General features: G+C 37.5%; 1 protein-coding gene across 1 annotated transcript; it reads right to left on the reverse strand.

Annotated features, from left to right (window-relative positions):
* Positions 1-410: 410 nt before the first annotated feature.
* On the reverse strand, positions 411-20,665 carry si:ch211-225h24.2 (testis development-related protein). Its single transcript, XM_030128540.1, has 4 exons — positions 20,188-20,665; positions 12,303-12,362; positions 4,745-4,860; positions 411-2,101 (listed from the first exon to the last, which is right to left on the reverse strand). Exons 1-4 carry the CDS (start codon positions 20,272-20,274, stop codon positions 1,663-1,665), a joined length of 702 nt encoding a protein of 233 aa, XP_029984400.1. The 5' UTR covers positions 20,275-20,665; the 3' UTR covers positions 411-1,662.
* Between the last annotated feature and the right edge of the window lie 252 nt (positions 20,666-20,917).

A 20,917-nucleotide genomic window follows, 5' to 3' on the forward strand; every position in this document is an offset into this window, starting at 1 on the left:
CAGTAAATGATAAAATTTGCTAAAAAAGTAACTTTTTTTTTTGTCAGTTTTCTGTTTTTGATATGATAACCCTCAACTTTTATCTGAGCTTTAATGAACATCTACATGGTGAATACATCAAAAATAGGAAAATATCTGATTTTCACCCAAAAAAAAAGTAAAACACAGAGGTTAGTATTATTATAAATGCTGATAAATCACTTAAGAAAAGTTAAATATCGAGAAAAATTCATTTGGGAACTGGCATGAAAGTATTACTGGGTCTTTATGGGTTAAAAATGACATCCTAAGAATGGTAGATCAACATTACAGTGAATGTTTTTGTCAGCCTTTGTCTCCTTTAGCAACTGTATCAGTGAAAATCATTTGAGTGTTGAAAGCAAAGTCCATTTACTCAGGCTACAAAGTGATGACAGAAGCCAGACTCGAGCTTTATTCTGCTTGAGAAAATGGAACCCAAGCTTTTAGTGAATAAATACAGGATACAGACGTCCTTGGCAGCAGGCCCGTATCTGTGTACACTTCTGACTGTAATTAAGCACACTTCAAACAAATTCAGTAAACATTAAAAAAAAACAAAAAAAAAACAAGAGAAGCAAAGATCAGTGACATGACTTAATTTTATCCAAAAAAAAAAAAAAAAGTAGAAATGAATTTACTTTTCATCAGTGAAAATACGCATATTCGCCAGCACAGCATTCAAGAACAGACCAGCTTTTCTAAATTCAAGTTCAGTTACTCAACTGTCTAACACACACTATTACATCCAGGGATGCTGCGATATGTCTGAAACCTCGTGCAGCAGGATTTGTAAGTAAAGGATGATCTGGTCTACTTCAAATTTACAGCAAACAAGTGATGCCATTCTGTTGACACAAGGCACTTCAGGGTGCATGAGAAGATACAGCACATGAAGAATTTCATTTACACCATCACATAGATCACATGTAGCATTCTGTGGCAATGTAGGGGTTGAGTTCACCATTTAAACACAAGCTGATATTTATTACCCCCAAATACAGCTATCGCTAAAGAATAACATCAGTTGCCTTTTAAATATCCTTCGTAACGCTAGAAAAATCACTTAAACAAATGTCCGCACAGATAACCTCCAGACACACAAATATTTTGTGAGTTGCATCATGGCTGCACACAGACCTTAAGCCCTTTATTCATGTATAAGTTAAGGCTTGACACATTCACATAGACACAAATTTGCATATTGTTCAGCTATTCCCTATTATCAGTATCTATTAGAATCATATCAAAATCACTTATCTCATCTCTTGGCAATATTAAATATTTAAATGCCAGCCCAGTGGCTCTCACAGTTAAGATGGTACAGTAGTGTAAGGCTTTATTTGTTTTTATGTACAGTTTACGTCAGTGATAAAAATGGCAACCCTGCTTTACCAAAGTGGCAGATCTGCCAGGAAAGTCAAATGATAAATATGAAGACATACGTCGTCTTCAAGAGCTTCTACAGTAAAACAATCATCATGCACGGGTTCACTAAAGCATCTCAAGGCCAACTTTGATTATCGCTGGCTTCATCCGAACTAGACTACAGACACAAGCAGATATTTGGTTCAGGTCTTCATCCTCTCTATTGGTGGTACATGTGAGAAAACAGGGGGATCGACGGTAAACTGGCTTTTACCACTATTTAAATCCCTCCCACGTGCTTTCTGAAACAATCCCCCGGCTCATCCTGCTGATGCCGGCCAGTTTCACTTTAGCTCGGGCTGTCCACCTGACGGCGCCCATGGGATCCTTGGAGTCCGACAGGTTGGCGTAGCGGGAGGAGTCTTCCTCCAGACCGCGGCCAGCCCAAGAGGCCAAATCCAACGGGAGGTCTAGGGAGTCAGGGAAAGGCACCACAGAGTCTCCTTTCAGGCTCTTGTCATCCGAGACGTCGTCGGTTAAAGTTTCGGTTAAGTTGTCGAGGCGGGGCGGCTCCCAACCCTCCATCTTCTCCAGTTTTTTAGCTGGGGAGATCTGCCTCATCGTCATGGTAACACTCTCCCAGAAACAGTGAGCCTTCTCTGGCTTGTCCTTCTTTTCCTTCTCTTTCTCATCATCTTTAATTTTCTTGTGAGACCTTAAAAAACAGAGAAGGTAGAAACAAAAATGTAAGTATTGCTGAAACTATTAAAGTGACTATACGTAGTATTTTTAGTTTTAAATATTAAAAAAATACCTATCATTATCACTGGAGCGTTTAGGATAAAGAGCTGTGAAGTTATGCTATCGATGCCAATACAGTCGCGGAAAAAATTATTACACCATCCCTTGTTTTCTTCAATTTCTTGTTCATTTTAATGCCTGGTACAACTAAAGGTACATTTGTTTGGACAAATAGAATGATAACAACAAAAATAGCTCATAAGAGTTTAATTTCAGAGCTGATATCTAGACATTTTCCATGGTTTTCTTGATAATAACCAAAATCACTTAGTTCTTCCATCAATATCTATGGCATTGCACTGACAAAAACAGTGCTTTTAGGTATTCTGTGTTTTCTTTTCTGTCAGTTTTAGTCACATGATACACACAGGAGTTAGTACTTGATTGCATAAACATTGCTTTTGATGACTTTTGATGATCTAATAATTTTTTCCACGACTGTATATTGGATTGTAGACATATGGACTCAAATTTTTTTGCTTAATTCAAGATTTTTTTTACTTAATTCAAGCAAAAAAATCTGCCAATGGAACAAGTGAAAATTATCTTGGGTCAATTGGCAGATTTTTTGCTTGAATTAAGCCAGACAAAATATTGAATTAAGAAAAAAAAAATCTTCAATTAACTAAAAAAAAAATCTGCCAATGGAACCAGTGAAAATTATCTTGGTAAGATTTCTTGAAAGAAGATTTTCACGATCTGTTGTCTAAAAATGAGTTCTTATATCTCACTGAAAAGTTACTCTATAGGTGATTATGTCTTATTTTAAGTGTGATGAGATATTGATTGATTGATTGATTAGAAATGAGAAAAATACACTTGATAAGATTTTGATTTTTGCAGTGTTTATACTTTAATCAGGGAGTGATAAAGTCTGTGGATACTTAGCATTAATTCATTGGAGGTTTTAAGTGTGTTCTGGAATATGAATACTACACAAGTTATTAACAGTACATAACTTTCTCTCTGCGACACTATAAATAGGACAGAGCGGGTGGTAAATGGGTGTGTATTAGGGATCTTCACACAGGAGAGTGGAACTTTTCCCATACAACGATCCATTATATACTGCACGTAGGAATTCCCCATTGTTTGTCATAGTGAGGTGATTAATTTAGGTTTTCCTTTCTGTACATGTCCCACTTCCTAAAGGAGTCTACATGTTAATAACTGCTGGCAAATGAAGCTCCGTCTTACAAATAAACAAATACAAGTGGTTGAATATGACTCCATTATTTCTAATCAAGACGTAAATATTTATGCTTCACACACTTGACCACGAAGCCCACTGAGTATAAATACATTAAGATGATGGGAACTTGGCTTTGGCAGGTTCCACTCATTACTTGAGGACAGAAAAGCTCTTTATGGTTTTACGTAAATGTTTAACCCACAGCAGGAAAAAAGGTATCGCACATAAAACTATTAGTTTTAAATAATGTCCAGAATTATTATCGTTAATACAACAGAGACATTTTCAAGATTTAATTGCTCTTGGTTTTAAGTGTTTTTACTTTTAATTGTTGCTATTATTATTACTACTACTACTACCATCATTATTAATTATTATTATTATTATTATTATTATTATTATTATTATTATTATTATGTCTTCAACTGTTTAGTGCTGTCCAACTGTGGTAAGTTTTGCAGTTTTTTTGCCATGTCTTGCTTAATGTTTTTACTCCTTTATTCCTCATAATCCATCTTTATCTACTTTATTAATATCCACCAATAAAAAACAGGTTTTCCCAGAGTTTAAATAAATCAATTACCAGAGTCACAAATCATCTTTTTTGTGCACAAGATAAAATAATATCACACAAATAGCACACAAAAATTGTATACATTTCTTTTTTTTTTTTAAACATATGTTGTACATATTCTTATGGTGTGTTTTATATTGTGTGCTCATATTATGTTTATACTGTTTTCCTTAAATATATAGTATTTAATTTTGCACCTTCTTACTCAAGACCTACCCGTCTAAATTTTGTTATGTATACACATAATGACAATAAACATTCTCGAATCTTTTCACGCGTATCAGAATCAGAGTCAGAATCGTGTTTATTGTTATGCAAGTAAATAGGATTCACATTACTAGGAATTTGCTTCAGTGGTTTGGTGCATACATAGAACTTGGAGTAAGTAAGAAGCATGCAGTAAAAAAATAAATAATTTAATAAAATAAAATAAAATAAAGCAGTAAGAGAATAAACAAGTAAGTTAAAGTTCAAAATACACAACATACAGTGTGGACAAAACCAATGGGTTGAGTGAGACTATAATGGTACCGGTTATGGTTCTGTGCAGATAGTGCAAGTCATTAGCAGTGCAATCAGCAGGTGGATAAAGTGTCAATGCAGTGTATTTGGTGTATTATGTACAGTTCATATTCATTCTGCATCTTGACTCAATGTGCTACTTCTTTTTGTAGGTACATTTGACCGTTTGTGCTTATACTCAGTTATGGGATGATAACATCGAGAGGATAAACTTCGACTGGTTTTGCTGCTGGAAAACTGTTTGTTTTTCTTTGGCTTTGTAACCTCACCCTCTGCGGTCAGTCAGCTTCACTCCAGTCAACAAGAAGTGCTCATCATCTTTAGAGGAGAACATCTTCTTGTCTCTCTTCTCTTTCTTGGACATGATCTTCTTCACTTTGGCCTCCTGATAGAAAACAGAAAACAGTTGAATTTGTTTCTCTTGCAGCCCTGACATGATTTATCTCATCTGTTGCATGTTAGCTGGTTATCTCTGATGCCTGTGAGGTGCCTTGTGGCTGATTTATGCTCCCAGAAGAAGGCGATTTCAGGAATTTAGAAAAAGAGCCTCATGTTCAGACAGAAAAATATGCAATTTTGAAATTCAGATAAGGATATTTAATCAGACTGAACTAATAAAATATGTTCTTAAACCTAAACCATCCAACCATCCCTCCCAAATATCTATTTTAAACATATTTTTCCCTATAAAGTTCAAGTTCAGAACTATATTTACATCTCTAAGACCCCTGGGTATTTGTTGCATGCGATGCTCAAAACTCTAAAATATAAAATCACTTATTTTTGATGAAAAGATGAGTGTGGAAAATGAGTTGAGTGGCAGTTAAGGTCTAATACATTCCAGTGGACGACACCCACTCCCTTTGCAACACAACCTTTGAGACTCCCCCATCCTATCAGAATTCCTCCCTGCCCTCGCAGCCTTCCACCGAGCGCACATACCACCCTCATCAGCGATTGTGGAACAAAGTTTTGGCTCAGTTTCTCTCCGCGCTGGGAATAATTCCCAAAGTCAGCTGTCAAGGTCATAACGTTTACTCCTGTTCACATCCGTGCCTGCCTTTGCTTCACTGTTATCAAAACATTCTCAGTATTCACAACATTATTTGATAGATGCGTTTGACCCCTGGAAACCCTTTGACTCCTATTTTTTACCTACAGAGGAGGTGATGAACTCAAAGATCTGCATGTACCGACAATCACTCACATCTTTCATCTCTCCTGTTGAGTTCTTCGTGTTCAAAACCAGAGGATGTGACAGGACAACAAGAAAACAACTAGCTGGACATGAAAAGAGTCATCTCTTAAACCAAACAGGAACATGCACAATAAGATCTGTCACCAGTTCTGAGACCTGGCTCCAGAATATCACAGTTTAGACAACATGTACAGAACAGAATAACACAGTGTTTTTCAACCTTGGGGTCAGGACCGTATGTGGGTTCACCCAGAATTCAAATGGGGTCGTCTGAAATTTCTAGTAATTGAATAAATAAATAAATAAATAAATAAATAAATAAATAAATAAATAAATAAATAAATAAAAAACAATGATTTGAGATAGACAATCCCAATACATCAGAGGCGATTTCTCACAGACTGCAAGGGAAGCTCGGCTTCCCCTAAAATTACGAAAATTAAATGGTCAAATATGTGCGGTTGTGTTGACATTTCATTGACTACAAATGTGTTAGAACACGTTCATCTCACAGACGAGTTCGTTCAGAATCAGCTTTATCACAAATCAACGGCCTCGATGTTGTTCACTTCTCATACATTCCCGTTGCGCTGTTTTCTCATTCCATCGCTGCTCAGTGCATTTGTCCGTAGACGCTCAGCGTCCATGCACTTCAATGGGACTGAGTGGAACAGTTTTTTTCATTGCCTCAAAACTGGACGGTAATTGAATAAATGCCACGATGTTGTCCTGCCCCCAGACGCTTGGCGTCTCTGGGGGTGAATGGAGCTGTGGGCGGAGCTTGGCTGGGCTGGATGCTGGACTTCCACATGCTGATTGGAGGATCAGTCAAAAGGTTGAATCCCATTTGATTGACAGCTATTTTGAGATCTGCTCCTTCACTGACACAGTTCAGTTTAATACTGTCGCACATTCTGCTGTGAAATCGAGAGAGAAACCACTACGAAATGACTTGTTCATTTCTTGCACTGTAAATAAAACACACTCATTGTACTTCCTTGTTTCAATTTAACATAATTTCAACGTTTTCTTGTTTAGTTGGTACGATAAGGTCACTCACCATTTTCTTAAAAAGGAACAGAAGGACGAATGTATGTTTAAATAACGACTTTTTTTTATTTTTTATGTAAGCCGACAATGAGCTTCCCCTGTCTGAAAGACGAGCAGCCGCCACTGCAATACATAAAAGACATGACAAACTGTGAAGCTGAAACTGAAGCACTGTGACACTGTTTATCTGTCAAACGTTCATTGCAGTCGGTTTCAGATGCTGCAGCTCTTTCAAAATTCATAGTTTGAGTTCTTGTTTGTTCAGTATTAATTGTCAGCCTTGTAAATCCAAGCTGGACTGACTGTACATATCCTGACCAAGGAAAGTCAAATTCTCACTTTGTGTAATAATCTACACCTGGCTTTTCTGCCTCCGTCCACAATAATATACATTATATAGACCAAATGTCATCTAAAATTAACATTTAATTGCAATATACTATAGCAAACTATTACATGATCAAAAACAAATTAATTTTAGCAAAAAAAAAGTCTCAGTTTTGAATGTCTGGGGTTGCCAGAAACGGGGTCATGTGCCAAAAAAGGTTGGGAACCACTGGAATAACAAGTCCTCAGATCTGGCCACATGAAACAATGCTTATGAGCTGCTCTTTTATGGATTATGGGTCGTTTGATGAATTTCTGCACAGGCACTGTTGCTGATAAGTGCAAAAATAAACATCCTCCTCCTCCCACTTTTCATCACCATAAACACACCCGAGGGGAAAGAACACTGCCAGTCTTGTGGAGTTTATCACGAAATATTTACAGAATCCACCACTTTTTCAACACCCTCTTCTCTGTACTCTAAATCTCCTTCTACCCCTCTCCTCTCCCTGGTTCCCTGTGTGCCATCAAGTGTAAAGACTGGATCAGATTTTCTGTAGCTCAGGCTTTGCAGAACAGAAACCAGAGATGCCAAAAGAGATTGACTGTATGTGTGAGTGTATAAATTCCAGCTTTGTATGTGTATGCATGCATGTGTGCACATACAGAGGCCTGCCTATTCACTATTCTCTTCAGCTTTAACCTCCAGATCCAAAGTAGCTCAGTGCCCATAATCTCTCCAGCCAGAAAGTAGGTAAACCAAGCACCTCAGTGAGCTCCCTGTATGGAGGCGCGCCACAGATTTACCTACAGCTTGATGCCTGCGTGAACAATAGAGCTCTTATTGGACCAAATTCTTCCAGCCATGCCTCAGTAATGGAAACTGGGATGGAAAAGAGGAATTTCACTAGGAATATTGTATTGCATATTTTGCATATATATGTATGTATGTATAAAATCAAAAGTTCTAAATTGCCCATAGATGTGAATGTGAGAGTGGTTGATTGTTTCTATATGCTCAGCCCTGTGATGAAGTGGTGACATGTCCAGGGTGTACCCCGCCTTCACCCATAAGTAGCTGGGATAGGCTCCAGTGATCCCCGTGACCCTAGTGAGGATAAAGCGGGTTCAGATAATGAATGAATGAATGAATTAATTAATTAATTAATAATTAAAAGTTGCAATGCAGCCAAAAGGATGTAAAGTAAAATTTCAATAAGTCACCTTCGCATATGGTCATGTGATCATGTCAAGTTTATGTTGGAGTCTGTGTTGTTCTGGTAGCCAGTCATTTGATGATGCTACTTACTCCCATCTCTAAACTACTGCGCTATGGAATGTTTCGACTGTAGAGGAGCAGTAATCTGGTTTATATTATGTACTCCTGGGTCAAAACAAAGTAAGGTCCCATCAGAGAGCAAACTTTAATTGATTGTCATTCCAACATTTATTTCAACATAAAGTAGCTCCTTATTTTGGATAATCCCTTATGGGCCAACTAAAGCAAAAATGAATTTAAAAGTAAAAATGTAAGTCATTTAGCAACACTAATTTGTCAAATTGTCTCTAAAATGTCCTGTCAGAGAGATTTCGAATACCGTGTTTTGACCCTCCTGCAGAATATATGACCTTTTCAATCATGCAGTTGCAAATTTGGATCCGCTTTTGCTATCTGCATGGTTGCTATGTGGAAAAAACACGCACCGAGCTGCAAGTTCACACTGAAAATGATACATTTTGTCAAAGACATGTATTTATATGTGGAGTTTTCTTCTGGTCGTGATTATACCTCAACATGCTTCCTCATGTTCCACCAAAATAACTTCTCTTCCAACTCTATATTGCAAATGCACTGTTTCTGCATCCTGAACTCATCCTCACACAAGACAAGTGTGATTCATTCCAAAACGAGCCAAACTAGAGAACTTCTAACCCAATTCCAGGACAATACTGGCATTTAGAACAGATGTCTGCATAGAAATCAGCGAACATGCAGGTATCATGGAAAGGAGAAAGTCCATAACTGAGATATGTAGATGGCCAATATCAACTAACAACTCCAGAGTCCAACATAAACTCCAACTAACAACATAGACATGTGTGAACCCTCCACTTCAGATACTGGTGACTCAAATGCACTTATCTAATGGGCTCAGGTCCATGCACTTAATTAAATGCAGATCATGATTTATCTGTATTTTGCCGACTCTGTTGTCAACCTTTACAGGTTTTTAGTAGTTTACCATTATGTTCTTTGTGTGCGCATTAGAGCTGCACAATATATCGCTTGAGCATCGTCATCGCGATGTACATGTCCGCAATAGTCACATCACAGGTCCCGCAATGTAGGAGGCAAATGACCTCAATGTCTTCTCATCTAATTTCAACTTGGGTACCTGAAAGACACTACTTACAGCGACCCTCCAATCACAATTGTTCTTAATGAGGTTGCCGAAAGCAGACCATGCCCCTGCACATGGAGTGAGTCACTGGTAACAACATTGAAAAATGAACAACGAACAAGAGAAAATCCCCAAAAATGAAGACTTGGTGCCAAAAAGAAGAGCAACGTCACTTATCTGGAATTATTTCGGCTACAAGAAGGATGATTTTGAAACGTGTTTTGTGTCGACAGTGCCTTTCACCTGTTGCCACAACGAGAGGAAACAACAAATTTGTTTGACCATTTACGTCAGCACCACACAGCTATTATATCCTCCTGAGTATTTTTTCATATCGCAGGGTTAAAAAAATTGCAATGTCAGTTTTTTCCAATACCATGCAGCCCTAGTGCACATGCCTGTATTGTTTATCTACATATATTTCTCTTTTATTGCCTCTGTTCTGATGTGCGTGTAAAGTACATTCCAACCTCTGTTTAAAGTGTTATTAACTTTTACTCACTTTGTTACATTTGCTCATGAATAACCTCCCAGAAAAGCATTATTTATCATATTTCTATCTATTATTTTTAGGAGAAATAAAATTAATCAATGCTGAATTCCATTTAGATGCTTCAGAATGTGCTGGCTCACTGTCACACATTACTAACATTCTTCTACACAGATATACATCCATGTCCTCCCTGCAGAAGTAACCAGCCTTTTACAGTGAAGGTAACTTGTGCTTGTGAGCCTCTATGCATTCCACTCCTGTGTCCTAATATGAGCATAACACAAGGACGATGGAAGAATTGTAGCCTTCCTCAGTGTCAGAGCAGTCTGTGGCTATTTTCAGCCTTGTTTTTCTTCCACAGTGATTGTTCTCCTCCAAAAGGCCCAGCTCCTCGAAAGAATGCTGCGTTTCCTTCCCCTCTGCAGCCAGCCACCCTTATCCTCACAAACAGGACAGGTCGTGAAATATGTCCTGTGAACTGAGTCACCTACAGTACGTATACATCCAGTAGGAGAACCGGCCACAGCACAGCAAAGACAGTACACTGTGCGTCTGGGAAGTTTACACTCAAGCTGAAGACGGCAAACACATTCAAAAGTTCAGACGCACAACCGCATCTTTGAGTGGAGACCTGGTTGTCAGCACAGATTTTGATGTTATGCATCTTCTGTGAACAAAGACGCAGCCCATAATCTCAATCACATACTGTGCGCTGTTTGGACACTGCACAGCTGCAGATAAAGTTACTTGGACTCATAAAGAACAAGTGTGTGTGTGTGTGTGGGTGTGTGTGTGTAAGCAAACCTTTTATGTACAAATGCAAATTTTACAGGGATGACATAATCTTTTCATGTTTCTTATCCTATCTGATTTGTTTTCAGTGACGTCTACTGATCTCTGTACCCAACTGTGTAAGTTTAACCCTTTATCGGGCAAGTGACTATTTTTGGTCATTTCTGCATATATTACAAGACAGTGGGTGATCAATGTGGTGTACAGGGTCTGTAAGGTCCACCTCTGCATCAAAACAGTGAGTGTACCTGCTTTGTTCGGTACCATGAAGTAATGGTACTAATGTAAGGAATGATGTTCAAAGGGATAATGTGGATGTGGACAGGTGTCTGGATCAGTTGTTATGTTCTAAAAGTGACCTTCTAATGTTCTAAAATTAGAATCAGAATCAGTCTATTTGCCATTTGCAGAAAAACTGCATTGGAAACAGATTGCAAGAGCTCAGCATAAAGATACATGAAAGACAGTAACAAGGTAAAAGGTAAAAAAAAAAATGAAAAATTTCATAAATAAGAGTAATGAAAAGACAGGTGCCCCCATAGGTAGACCAACACTCACTGAATATAAAAGGTGTTATTTATACACAAGTACAAAAATAAAACATACACCATACATTGTTAAATATGTGATATGGAGTTGTTAAGGCCAAGCACAGCACTGGGAAAGAAACCAAAAAAATACATGTTCCTTTCACCTCACATGTGTTTTTCTTGTATTTTTATATATACATTTATTGGTTTGTTTGGGTTTTTTTTTTTTGCCACTTATGTGTAAGGAACCAAATATGGTAACTTCATTAACCTTGATTTTCCACATAACAATAAAATCTTTTTGAAAATTTCACCAAAGTAAGTAAAATTAAGTCCTCCAATAACACACTAAGGTTGAATTTTTGAATTTCAGAGTATTCCTATGAGGGTTAAGGTCATTATTGGTCAAAAGAAGCTGAATGTTGGCAGATTATGGTAAAAATTACAAACATTTATAAATAAACCAGAATTAAATCATTCACAGTTTCAACCAGAATCCCCTAAACGTACCCACATTCCACTGACAGAACAACAATGGTGGCGTTACTTCATAGCTTCAGTGTTTCAGGATAAGATTAAAAGTACCGGTACATGGACTCACACATGCATCGTAACAACAAACAATACATCCTTATCCCTGACGATAAGGCCCTTGCGTGTTTACAGATAAACACTGCAGCCTCAGCGTTCCTCTGCTTTACACCCACACTACTATTATGTGTATGTTTTAGTGATCTGACAAGAAGACGATGAGTAGATCTGCTTTGACTGGTGGTGCTGAGGTCATTCAGAAGATAAACAGGTTTTTTTGGTAATTCGAGGAAAATTCTCCACTTTATACAACGATGAGTCTGATTATATGAGTTGTAACACTATAAGCATATGTTTTTATGTACACAGCCAATATGTCAAATCATACTGTGTACAGGAGTTAACTGTCAAGACTTGTCGGTGTAAACTGATTATAAACTGAGAAGTACCCCATGTGTTTGTGTCTGCGTTCTTTCCGAACTGTAGTGAAGTTGTGCCGTTTACCTTGGACACTCCAGCACTGACAGCTTCCTCCTCCTCTTCCTCTCCATCTATGTCTTTGTCCTGAGACACACATACATATATATACACAAAAGCAGTGAGTTAACACAAATAGCAACCCCCAAAACAAACACACCCACCGTGCACACTTTGTGGTGGGGATGCTGTGAGTGTGGAGTGTGTGCAGGCCTTCCTGTAAAAAAAAAAAAACGGGTAACCTTTTTAAAGCTGGAATATAAACACAGTGTTTGATGGTAGGACGGAGGGATGGATAGAGGGAGGAGTGGAGAAGATGAGGGGAAAACCACTGAATTCAGAGGCCAGATTGAAACAAAAGAGAAAAAACACAAAGCCTTGACCTATCGCTTAAACAGGTCATGACCCTATAAATAGAGCTATTTCAGTTCCATTGTACTTCAGTCTAATTTGGCCCTAACAAGAGCAATGAAACGTTAACACATACACTTTAGGTTTGTTGGTTTAATCAGGTTCTAACCACATTGATGCATGTCTCTACAATAAGATCCAGTCCACACTGAACAAAAATATAAATGCCTCACTTTTGTTTTTGCTCCCATTTTTCATGAGCTGAACTCAAAGATCTAAAACTTTTTCTGTATGCACATAAGGTTTATTTCTCTCAAATATTGTTCACAAATCTGTTTAAATTTGTGTTAGTGAACACTTCTCCTTTGCTGAGATAATCCATCCACCTCACAGGTGTGGCATATCAAGATGCTGATCAGATAGCAGGATTATTGCACAGGTGTGCCTTAGGCTGGCCACAATAAAAAGCCACTCTAAAATGTGCAGTTTTATCACAGCACAATACCACAGATGTCACAAGTTTTGAGGGAATATGAAATCGGCATGCTGACTTCAGGAATGTGCAGCAGAGCTTTTGCCTGTGAATTGAATGTTCATTTCTCTACCATAAGCCATCTCCAAAGCTGTTTCAGAGAATTCATGAAGAAGACTGTGTGAGGAAAATGGTGGTCACACCAAATACTGACTGGTTTTCTGACCCCCCTGGACCACCCAATACAGTAAAACTGCACATTTTAGAGTGGCCTTTTACTGTGGCCAGCCTAAGGCATACCTGTGCAATAATCATGCTGTCTAATCAGCATCTTGATATGCCACACCTGTGAGGTGGATGGATTATCTCAGCAAAGGACAAAGGAGAAGTGCTCACTAACACAGATTTAGACAAATTTATGAACAATATTTGAGAGAAATAGGCCTTTTGTGTTCATAGAAAAAGTTTTAGATTGTTGAGTTCAGCTCATGAAAAATGGGAGCAAAAACAAAAGTGTGGCATTTATATTTTTGTTCAGTGTAATATATGTGAAGTATGTACAGTAGTAAAACACACATTTCAAGGAAAAACAGCTTCTATAAACCAAAGTGATTGTATTCACTGTGACCTCCCTTTGCACTTAACATGTCTTTAACCCTTTTGTTCAGACAACATGAGATTTATTGCATTAATTTTCTGATATTTTCACTAGGTTTCATTCAACACATGTCAGATGATTCTAATTGTTTATGATGCTTCTTGTCATGGGGTCAAGGGTCACATTAAATAGTCCCTTTAACCTTTACAACCCATTTAGTTCATTTTTTTGTGTGTCTTTTAAACATATTTCCTGTATTTTCCTGTTGTACCTGAAGAAAAGACAAAGTGAAATGAATATGTGGCTCACTTCAACCCTGGAAAAAAAACAAACCTACAGGTGGCTTTGAGACTTCTGCACAGTACTGTAGAATATCTAAGTAATCGAGGCAGCTTTTATAGTCCCTAATTTTACATTTTGATGACTAATCTCAGTTTAATGTGAAACCTGATTGATTTTGTTGAATTATCTTTATAATATCTTGGTACTTTGAGGGTTTTAGTAAACTTTACTTGAGTATATATATTTTGGACTTTGTGCTCATTATAGCACAAATAAATTCAAATTATACTCAAAAAGGGGGCATTTCTTTAGTTTTAAAGCATTTGGGGGAATATTAATAATATGTAGTATTATTTATTTTCATGTTGCATTATTTGCATCAAAACCGATTCCAACATTATGAACAATAACATACTATAAAATTATTCTTTTTGTGAATCCATTGGTGCGAACTAGACACGACAAATGAATCTCATTGAAAAGGATGTAAACTAGAAAACGAATAAATAGACAGGACAGCATTGTAATGTTTCATTTTTCTGATGCTGATATTATGCAGAAGTTAATGTTAGAATGTTTTTTTTTTATCTTTTTATTAGAAATTAGAGCAGTTACATTTAGTTTTGTACCGACTGCTGTAAAAATGTCCTTCAAATCCTGACTTTTTCTACCATTTTTTAAATAAAATACAGTAAATCTACACATCTACAAGCAAAAATGTCTGTACTTTTGTCATCCCTAAGAATACTAATGATCATTAATCATGGTTAACCTGAAATCCATTCTTAATGATACCTACTTTTATCACTGATTTACACTTAGCTTTTAAAGACGTGCCTTGAACCCGAGCCCAAAGGACTTAAAGAGCCTTAAATCATAAGGAGGAGGGCAGCAAAAAGCCATCAGATGTGCAGCTGAGCCTGAGATTACTGACATGGAGCCAGAATTCCTGTAAAATGATCAAAGCTGTAAGAACTTCTAACACCTAACAACTCCATGGGAGAGAGAGAGAAATGGTGGTAGGACATGTCTGAGCAAAGACTTCTGGGTCTCTGCCACCTGAGCCGATCAAAGACACACTCTCACACACATACTGATTGCTTGCTCACTACTGTTAAAGCAGTAAAAAAAAAAAAAAAACCTGGAGCAGAAGGAGAAAAAGGGGAGGGTGGATTCGGGGAGAGAGTAGTGTTTCGGAAAACGCTCCTAACAACAGAAAGCAAGAGGTCTGTTTTCCTACCTCAGGGGGCCATTTTTTTCCCTCTCCGTGTCCCTTTTTCTCCTTCTGAAAGAGTGTGTGTCAGAGCGTGTAAATTTTAACAGTGTTGTCTCAAAAAAAAAAAAAAAAAAAAAAAAAAAAAGATTACGGAGCAACAAAGACGCAGAATGAATTTCAACATCAACAAACCTGGAGTAGTCCCACAAAGAACAGAAATGTAAGGTATAGTTTTTATACCTTGTCTGAACTAAAGAAAAAAGAAAAGTATAATTACATAAACAGAAGACAAAATGAACATCATTAGCCTTAAAAAAAAAAAAAGGATTTCTACTTACTTTCTCTTTAAATATTGAAAATAGTTCCTTTTTATGAATTGAAGTTGCTGTAATTGAACACATGTAATGCAATTCCCGTTTGACATCTACCCCAGCACAGGATTAACCTTCCTTTTAAACTCTTTTTCTCGTCACCTCTAATGATTTAGATCAGAAGTTTTGCTCAGACTTGATCCATACAATCATGATCCCACTCCACAAAGAGAGCCTTACAGTGGTGTTATTAAAGTATTCGGGTGTGTTACCACTTTAAGCCAAAGACAAACAGGCACACGCACCCCCAGCTGCCTCTTACAGCCTGTTGAACTTTAATAAAGAGTGAGCGGTGAGAAAGCAGGCGGTGGCGCAGGGCCTGTAGCCACCCTGGAGCACTGTGGAAGTAGAAAAGATATTGACTCCAAATCCTGCATTTGATCTCCCCTCTCAGCCTTTTTACCCCCTCTTTGCCTTCTCCGACCTCAGTCTGCGTCTTTTATTTATTAAGCATGACATATAAATCCACTTAAAATGACCTGAAGTAAATGAAAAGAAAAAAATATATATTTTTTTTTTTTTTTTTTAACCTGTTCAACCCTGGGCCATTTGTTTCCAGTGGGAATCCTTTCAATGTAACACATAACAATGAATTAATTGATAGCTGAAGCTTAAATCATTTAAACCCAATTATGACCAGAAAACAGCAAAGGTAGGACAAAATTCATCTCTTCATAATGGGACTTTTATTTTTGCTCTTTTTTGTCTTGTGAGTTTTAGCAGAAGTAAAATGATAGGCTACTTATACTGCTGGATCTGCTTAGTGCTAGCTTAGCGCTGCAAAGTTTGGCTAATGTTTTATTAAATTAACCATGACATACACTGGTTTCAGACTGTTTTACACATTTGTCCATTTAAGTGGTTGCTGTTTGAGTTGTGCTCTGTTTTCCAACAACTGGTTTTATTAAGCTTTTAACTAATATTCTTCTGGTTATGTGGATGTTAGCATGTGTTGGTTAGCATTAGCATGGTAGCACAGACAGAACAGTGGCAGCTGGGGGCAACTGGGTTTAAAGGAGTGATATTTTGCTTTTTTTTTTAATGGAATTATGCATTAGAAAACATTTCCCTGTGGTCTACATAAACTGTAAATGCTGTGCTTGGGTCGGAATTCTTCGTTAATTCAACTCCACAGGTCCATCTTCAACCCTATTTCTGAGTAATGACACCAGAAAGGTTGTTTTGAGCACTGGCCCTTTAAATGCAAATGAGCCACTTTATGCCCCACCCCCTCCAGGTTGTTGACTGTGCTGCTTTGTCCTGTTCAACCAACAACTGAACATTTTGTTAAGTTTGGACATATTTTCAGTTTTTACTACAACCACTGCTGCTCACAAACAATTATGGCGTATTTGGAGAAATGTTTGTCAGAAGTCTTGACCTTATATGTGCAAATGTCGTGATGTAACAAGTTATAGACTTAACAAATTAAGAAGGAATTAAAATGAGTTGTTGAAATCCACTCCATTTTTGCCAAAATTAATATAAAAATAGCTTTGCAGCACCTGGAGGGTTCAAATTCAAACTTTTAGAACTATGAGGGTCCAAATACACAAATAAATGTACCAAAGACTAATAAAAGTGGGTTTAGCACAGTATTACCCCTTTAAGAAGCTATCAACTAGAAGTTCTCGCAACCTTTTGACAGTGATGACAAGTGAATTTATGTACAGCTGTAAAACAAAATTGCAGTTCAAACCAACAGTTTGATCCCTAGACTAACCACTTTTAATGTGAATGGCTGGAAAATAAAGCTTCTGGTGGCTTTGAGCAAAGACCCTTGACCTCCAACTGCTCCTGAAGGCAACACAGTAGCCATGGATCAGACAGTGGTTGTTACAGAACACATTCCAGGCGTTAAAAAAAAAAAAAAAAAAGCAAACAAATCTTTCCAGAAAAAGACATCTTACTCTCAGCACTTTCTTGAATAAATAAAGGTTAACAAACAGAGCTAAGAATGTAATATAGTGCAATACTACAAACCACAAAGTAAACTGCAGGGCTAAGTCAACAGCAGTGTTTTAGTGTGTTTTTGGTTGAGGCAGATCAGCTCTTTCGGTTTGAATAAGGGGAAGGAAAAGACAGCATGTCCAGACTGTGTTATCATAACTTTTATCCTGACTTCATCCTGTATCGCTGTTGGGCTGGATCTGCCTCTTCACTGTGTTTACGACATTTTATGATTCAACCCCTGACCCCTGGATGTACTTCATCGCCATGGTGACTTGGGGAGACCTCCCTGGCTGACTTTCCCAGGATTTTTCAGTAAAAAGTCACTGCTCTGATCTCTGATCAGCTATTTTAACCAGCTAGTTCTAGTACCCATTTGGGAAAAGCATCCCAAACTGAACTCTTTGCAGTTCTTCAGATGTAAAGGCCACATGCATTGGCTCCCAGGAGGGGAGTTAAGTACATCCAATAAAACCCAGCCAAGGGTCACAGCCTGACATTATCACAGTGACAGAAGAAAAATGCTCTGCAATGGCACAGGCCAATTCTTAATGGCCTACACCAGTATACGATACATTGACTATGTGCTGCTTTTAATAAAACTTATACTGTCTGTGAAAATTAGACATTGCCATAGTTTAGCCAAAATTTGCACAGATCAAACACTGGAAAAAATCAAAATCTTACCAAGTATATTTTTCTCCTTCATTCAATCATTCATTCATTATCTGAACCTGTATTTTTCTCATTTCTAGTCAAAATATCTCATCACACTTAAAATAAGACATAATCACCTAAAAAAGTATTTCTCAGTGAGATACAAGAACTTATTTTTAGACAGTATATATTTAGACAATTATTTTCACTTGTTCCATTGGTGGAATTTTTTGCTTAATTCAAGATTTTTTTTTGCTTAATTCAAGCAAAAAAAATCTGTCAATGGAACAAGTGAAAATTACCTTTGTAATATTTCTTGAAATAAGATTTTTAAGATCTATTGTCCAAAAATAAGTTCTTATATCTCACTGAAAAGTTACTCTGTAGGTGATTATGTCTTAGTTTAAGTGTGATGAAATATTTTGACTAGAAATGAGAAAAATACACTTGGTAAGATTTTGATGACGGAGAAAAGGGACTTCAAATCGTACATTTGATCTCTTATTTCAGTTTTTCTTCCTCCCACCTTTGCCCTCTCCTACCGTAGTCTGTCCCTTTTGTTTGTTATATAAATCCATCAACTATGAGTAAAAACACATGTGCTGTATCTGTTAATAACTAGAGGCTCTCACAACCTTTTGGTGGTGCTGACAAGTGAATTTATGTACAGCTGTTTGACAAAATGACAGTTCTGACCAACAGTGTTTTCCGTTTAAACCCCAAACCAACCATTTTATTATGAGTGACTGGAAAGTGATCCCTCTGATGGTTTAGAGCAACACCCTTGACCTCCAACTGCTCCTGAATGCAACACAGTAGCCACAGAGCAACAGTTTACAAAGTTGAAAAAAAAAAAGAATAATCTCATTTATTTTTCATATTTGGATCAAGAATTACTACATAAAGTTGTAGCTGTTGTTTAATCTCACTTTGCTCTGGTTTCATTAACTAAACATTGCTATAATCTGTCAAGAAACAAAAAAATGAGTTCTTTTGACTCATTCATCTTGGTGAATGTTCAGTCTGTTATGGAGTCGACCCTACTCTCCCCATCACCTTGACATGACACAGCTGCTTGTACAAGCTGATACATGGACCTCACACACTGCTGCTGCTGCTTCTGCTTCTGCTCACTTTTGTGGGTGTATGTGTGTACGCTTGTGCCAATCTCTGTTTTCCAAGGTTACAAGGACAAATTATGACGTCTAATTTCCTTTTTTTTTTTTTTTTTAACAAACAAACGCTCACTGACATTTAATACTCTTATCTCTAAAGTTGTGTGGGGCCAGTATTGCGTATCTATTGATGTCTCTGCCTTATCTGCCACTTTCTTCTGGCAGACATGACATCTGAGAGGCTTCTCCTCCTCCTGTTTCAACGTCAAACTTGTACTAAACTCCTGATTTTGAAGACATGACACAGGTTGAACATGCATTTTCTAAAATTGCACATACAATATTTGTTATATTGAAGATGAAGCTGAGAACCCTACATTTATTTTACATTTTCTTTACTTAACAGGGATCCTTTTTACCTCCTAAGACCCAGCAATGGGTTTTCTGTCCACATTTGTGGACAAGAGTTTCACAACTTTATCCAAAAAGAAAAGAAAACTGTCCACCACAAAGGACATTCCATAAAATTTTTAAAACTGCATCTGAAAAAACTGTTGCATCATGATGTTTCCAATATAGGCACTTATTTAATTAAAAAAAAAAAAAAAAAAAAAAAGCTTGTACTTTGCTGACATTTCCTGGGTCTTAGGAGTTTAAGGGAAACTGCTTCTGCACAAATTTAGAAAAAAAAAAGAAAAAAAAAAAAAGGTACAAATATGACTTTCTTTTAAGGCTTCTTTTTGGACACTGAATCCACAAAGTAACTGAGGGTTAATTAAGAGTGAAATGCACATTATTAGGATGTCTACAGCTAAGTCTTGTGTTTAAAAAAACAGCTTTGAGTGCCATAATTTGCAGTGAAAACCGTTGTTTGACTGTCCTCTCCATCCGGATCATTACCTTGTAGGAGTGATGGTAGTGCCAGGACATGTCGTCTTCCTCTGACGCATAATCCACCAGCACTTTACTCTTGCTTTTCTTGAACATATCTCCTCTTGCAGTTGAAGCGAGCCGTCTTGTTGTACAAGTTACCCGATCCGGCAAAACACTAAAGTTTTACAGTTTGCACCGAACCAAATGGTATCACTTTTTTTCCCCGATGGATCGCGACGACGCACGAACAACAACCACTGCGCGTTCCGCTTTTTTGTGTCCAGATCCAGGAGGTTCATCTACCACACTGCTTATTCATTCAAAGAGGTGCCAGGAGCTGAAAGACTCCAGTTTTTTTTTTTTTTTCTTTTTTTTTTTTTTTTTTTTAATGACGCTTACTATTCGTTTCGTAAGTGTTTGGCGTGTGTTTGGTGCGCTTTTACGCAGGCTCGACCACCTGGCCCTTAAAGCGTCGCTCCTCCCATATCCCCCTCCTCTGGTCTCTGGTTCCTTGAAGTTGCCATGGAAGAAGGAGGAAGGGGTCATACCTCTCATCTCTGGCCAATGCAAGCACTGATCTACGCATTCATGCAAAATAAAGTTACTTTTTTTTACATTCTGAATGGACTTGGGACTGGAAAAACACGAAAACGGATATTTGAAAGCTCATGCGCAACACATTGACACTTTTGGCTAAATCTGTGTTTTGATTAACTTCTTGGCCACGAAATGATATTTTTCCCACAAATGTCACCAG

The sequence above is a fragment of the Sphaeramia orbicularis genome, chromosome 24, assembly GCF_902148855.1.
Source record: "Sphaeramia orbicularis chromosome 24, fSphaOr1.1, whole genome shotgun sequence".
In the NCBI taxonomy this organism is placed as follows: domain Eukaryota; kingdom Metazoa; phylum Chordata; class Actinopteri; order Kurtiformes; family Apogonidae; genus Sphaeramia; species Sphaeramia orbicularis.

What these genes read in the sequence shown, in the direction of transcription:
- si:ch211-225h24.2 (XM_030128540.1), bottom strand. Translation starts at nt 20,274, where the DNA reads ATGTTCAAGAAAAGCAAGAGTAAAGTGCTGGTGGATTATGCGTCAGAG. An exon ending in ACTACCATCACTCCTACAAG is followed by an intron (nt 12,363 to 20,187) that starts GTAATGATCCGG and finishes TGTGTGTCTCAG; the next exon opens with GACAAAGACATAGATGGAGA. An exon ending in TCAGTGCTGGAGTGTCCAAG is followed by an intron (nt 4,861 to 12,302) that starts GTAAACGGCACA and finishes GTTTTCTATCAG; the next exon opens with GAGGCCAAAGTGAAGAAGAT.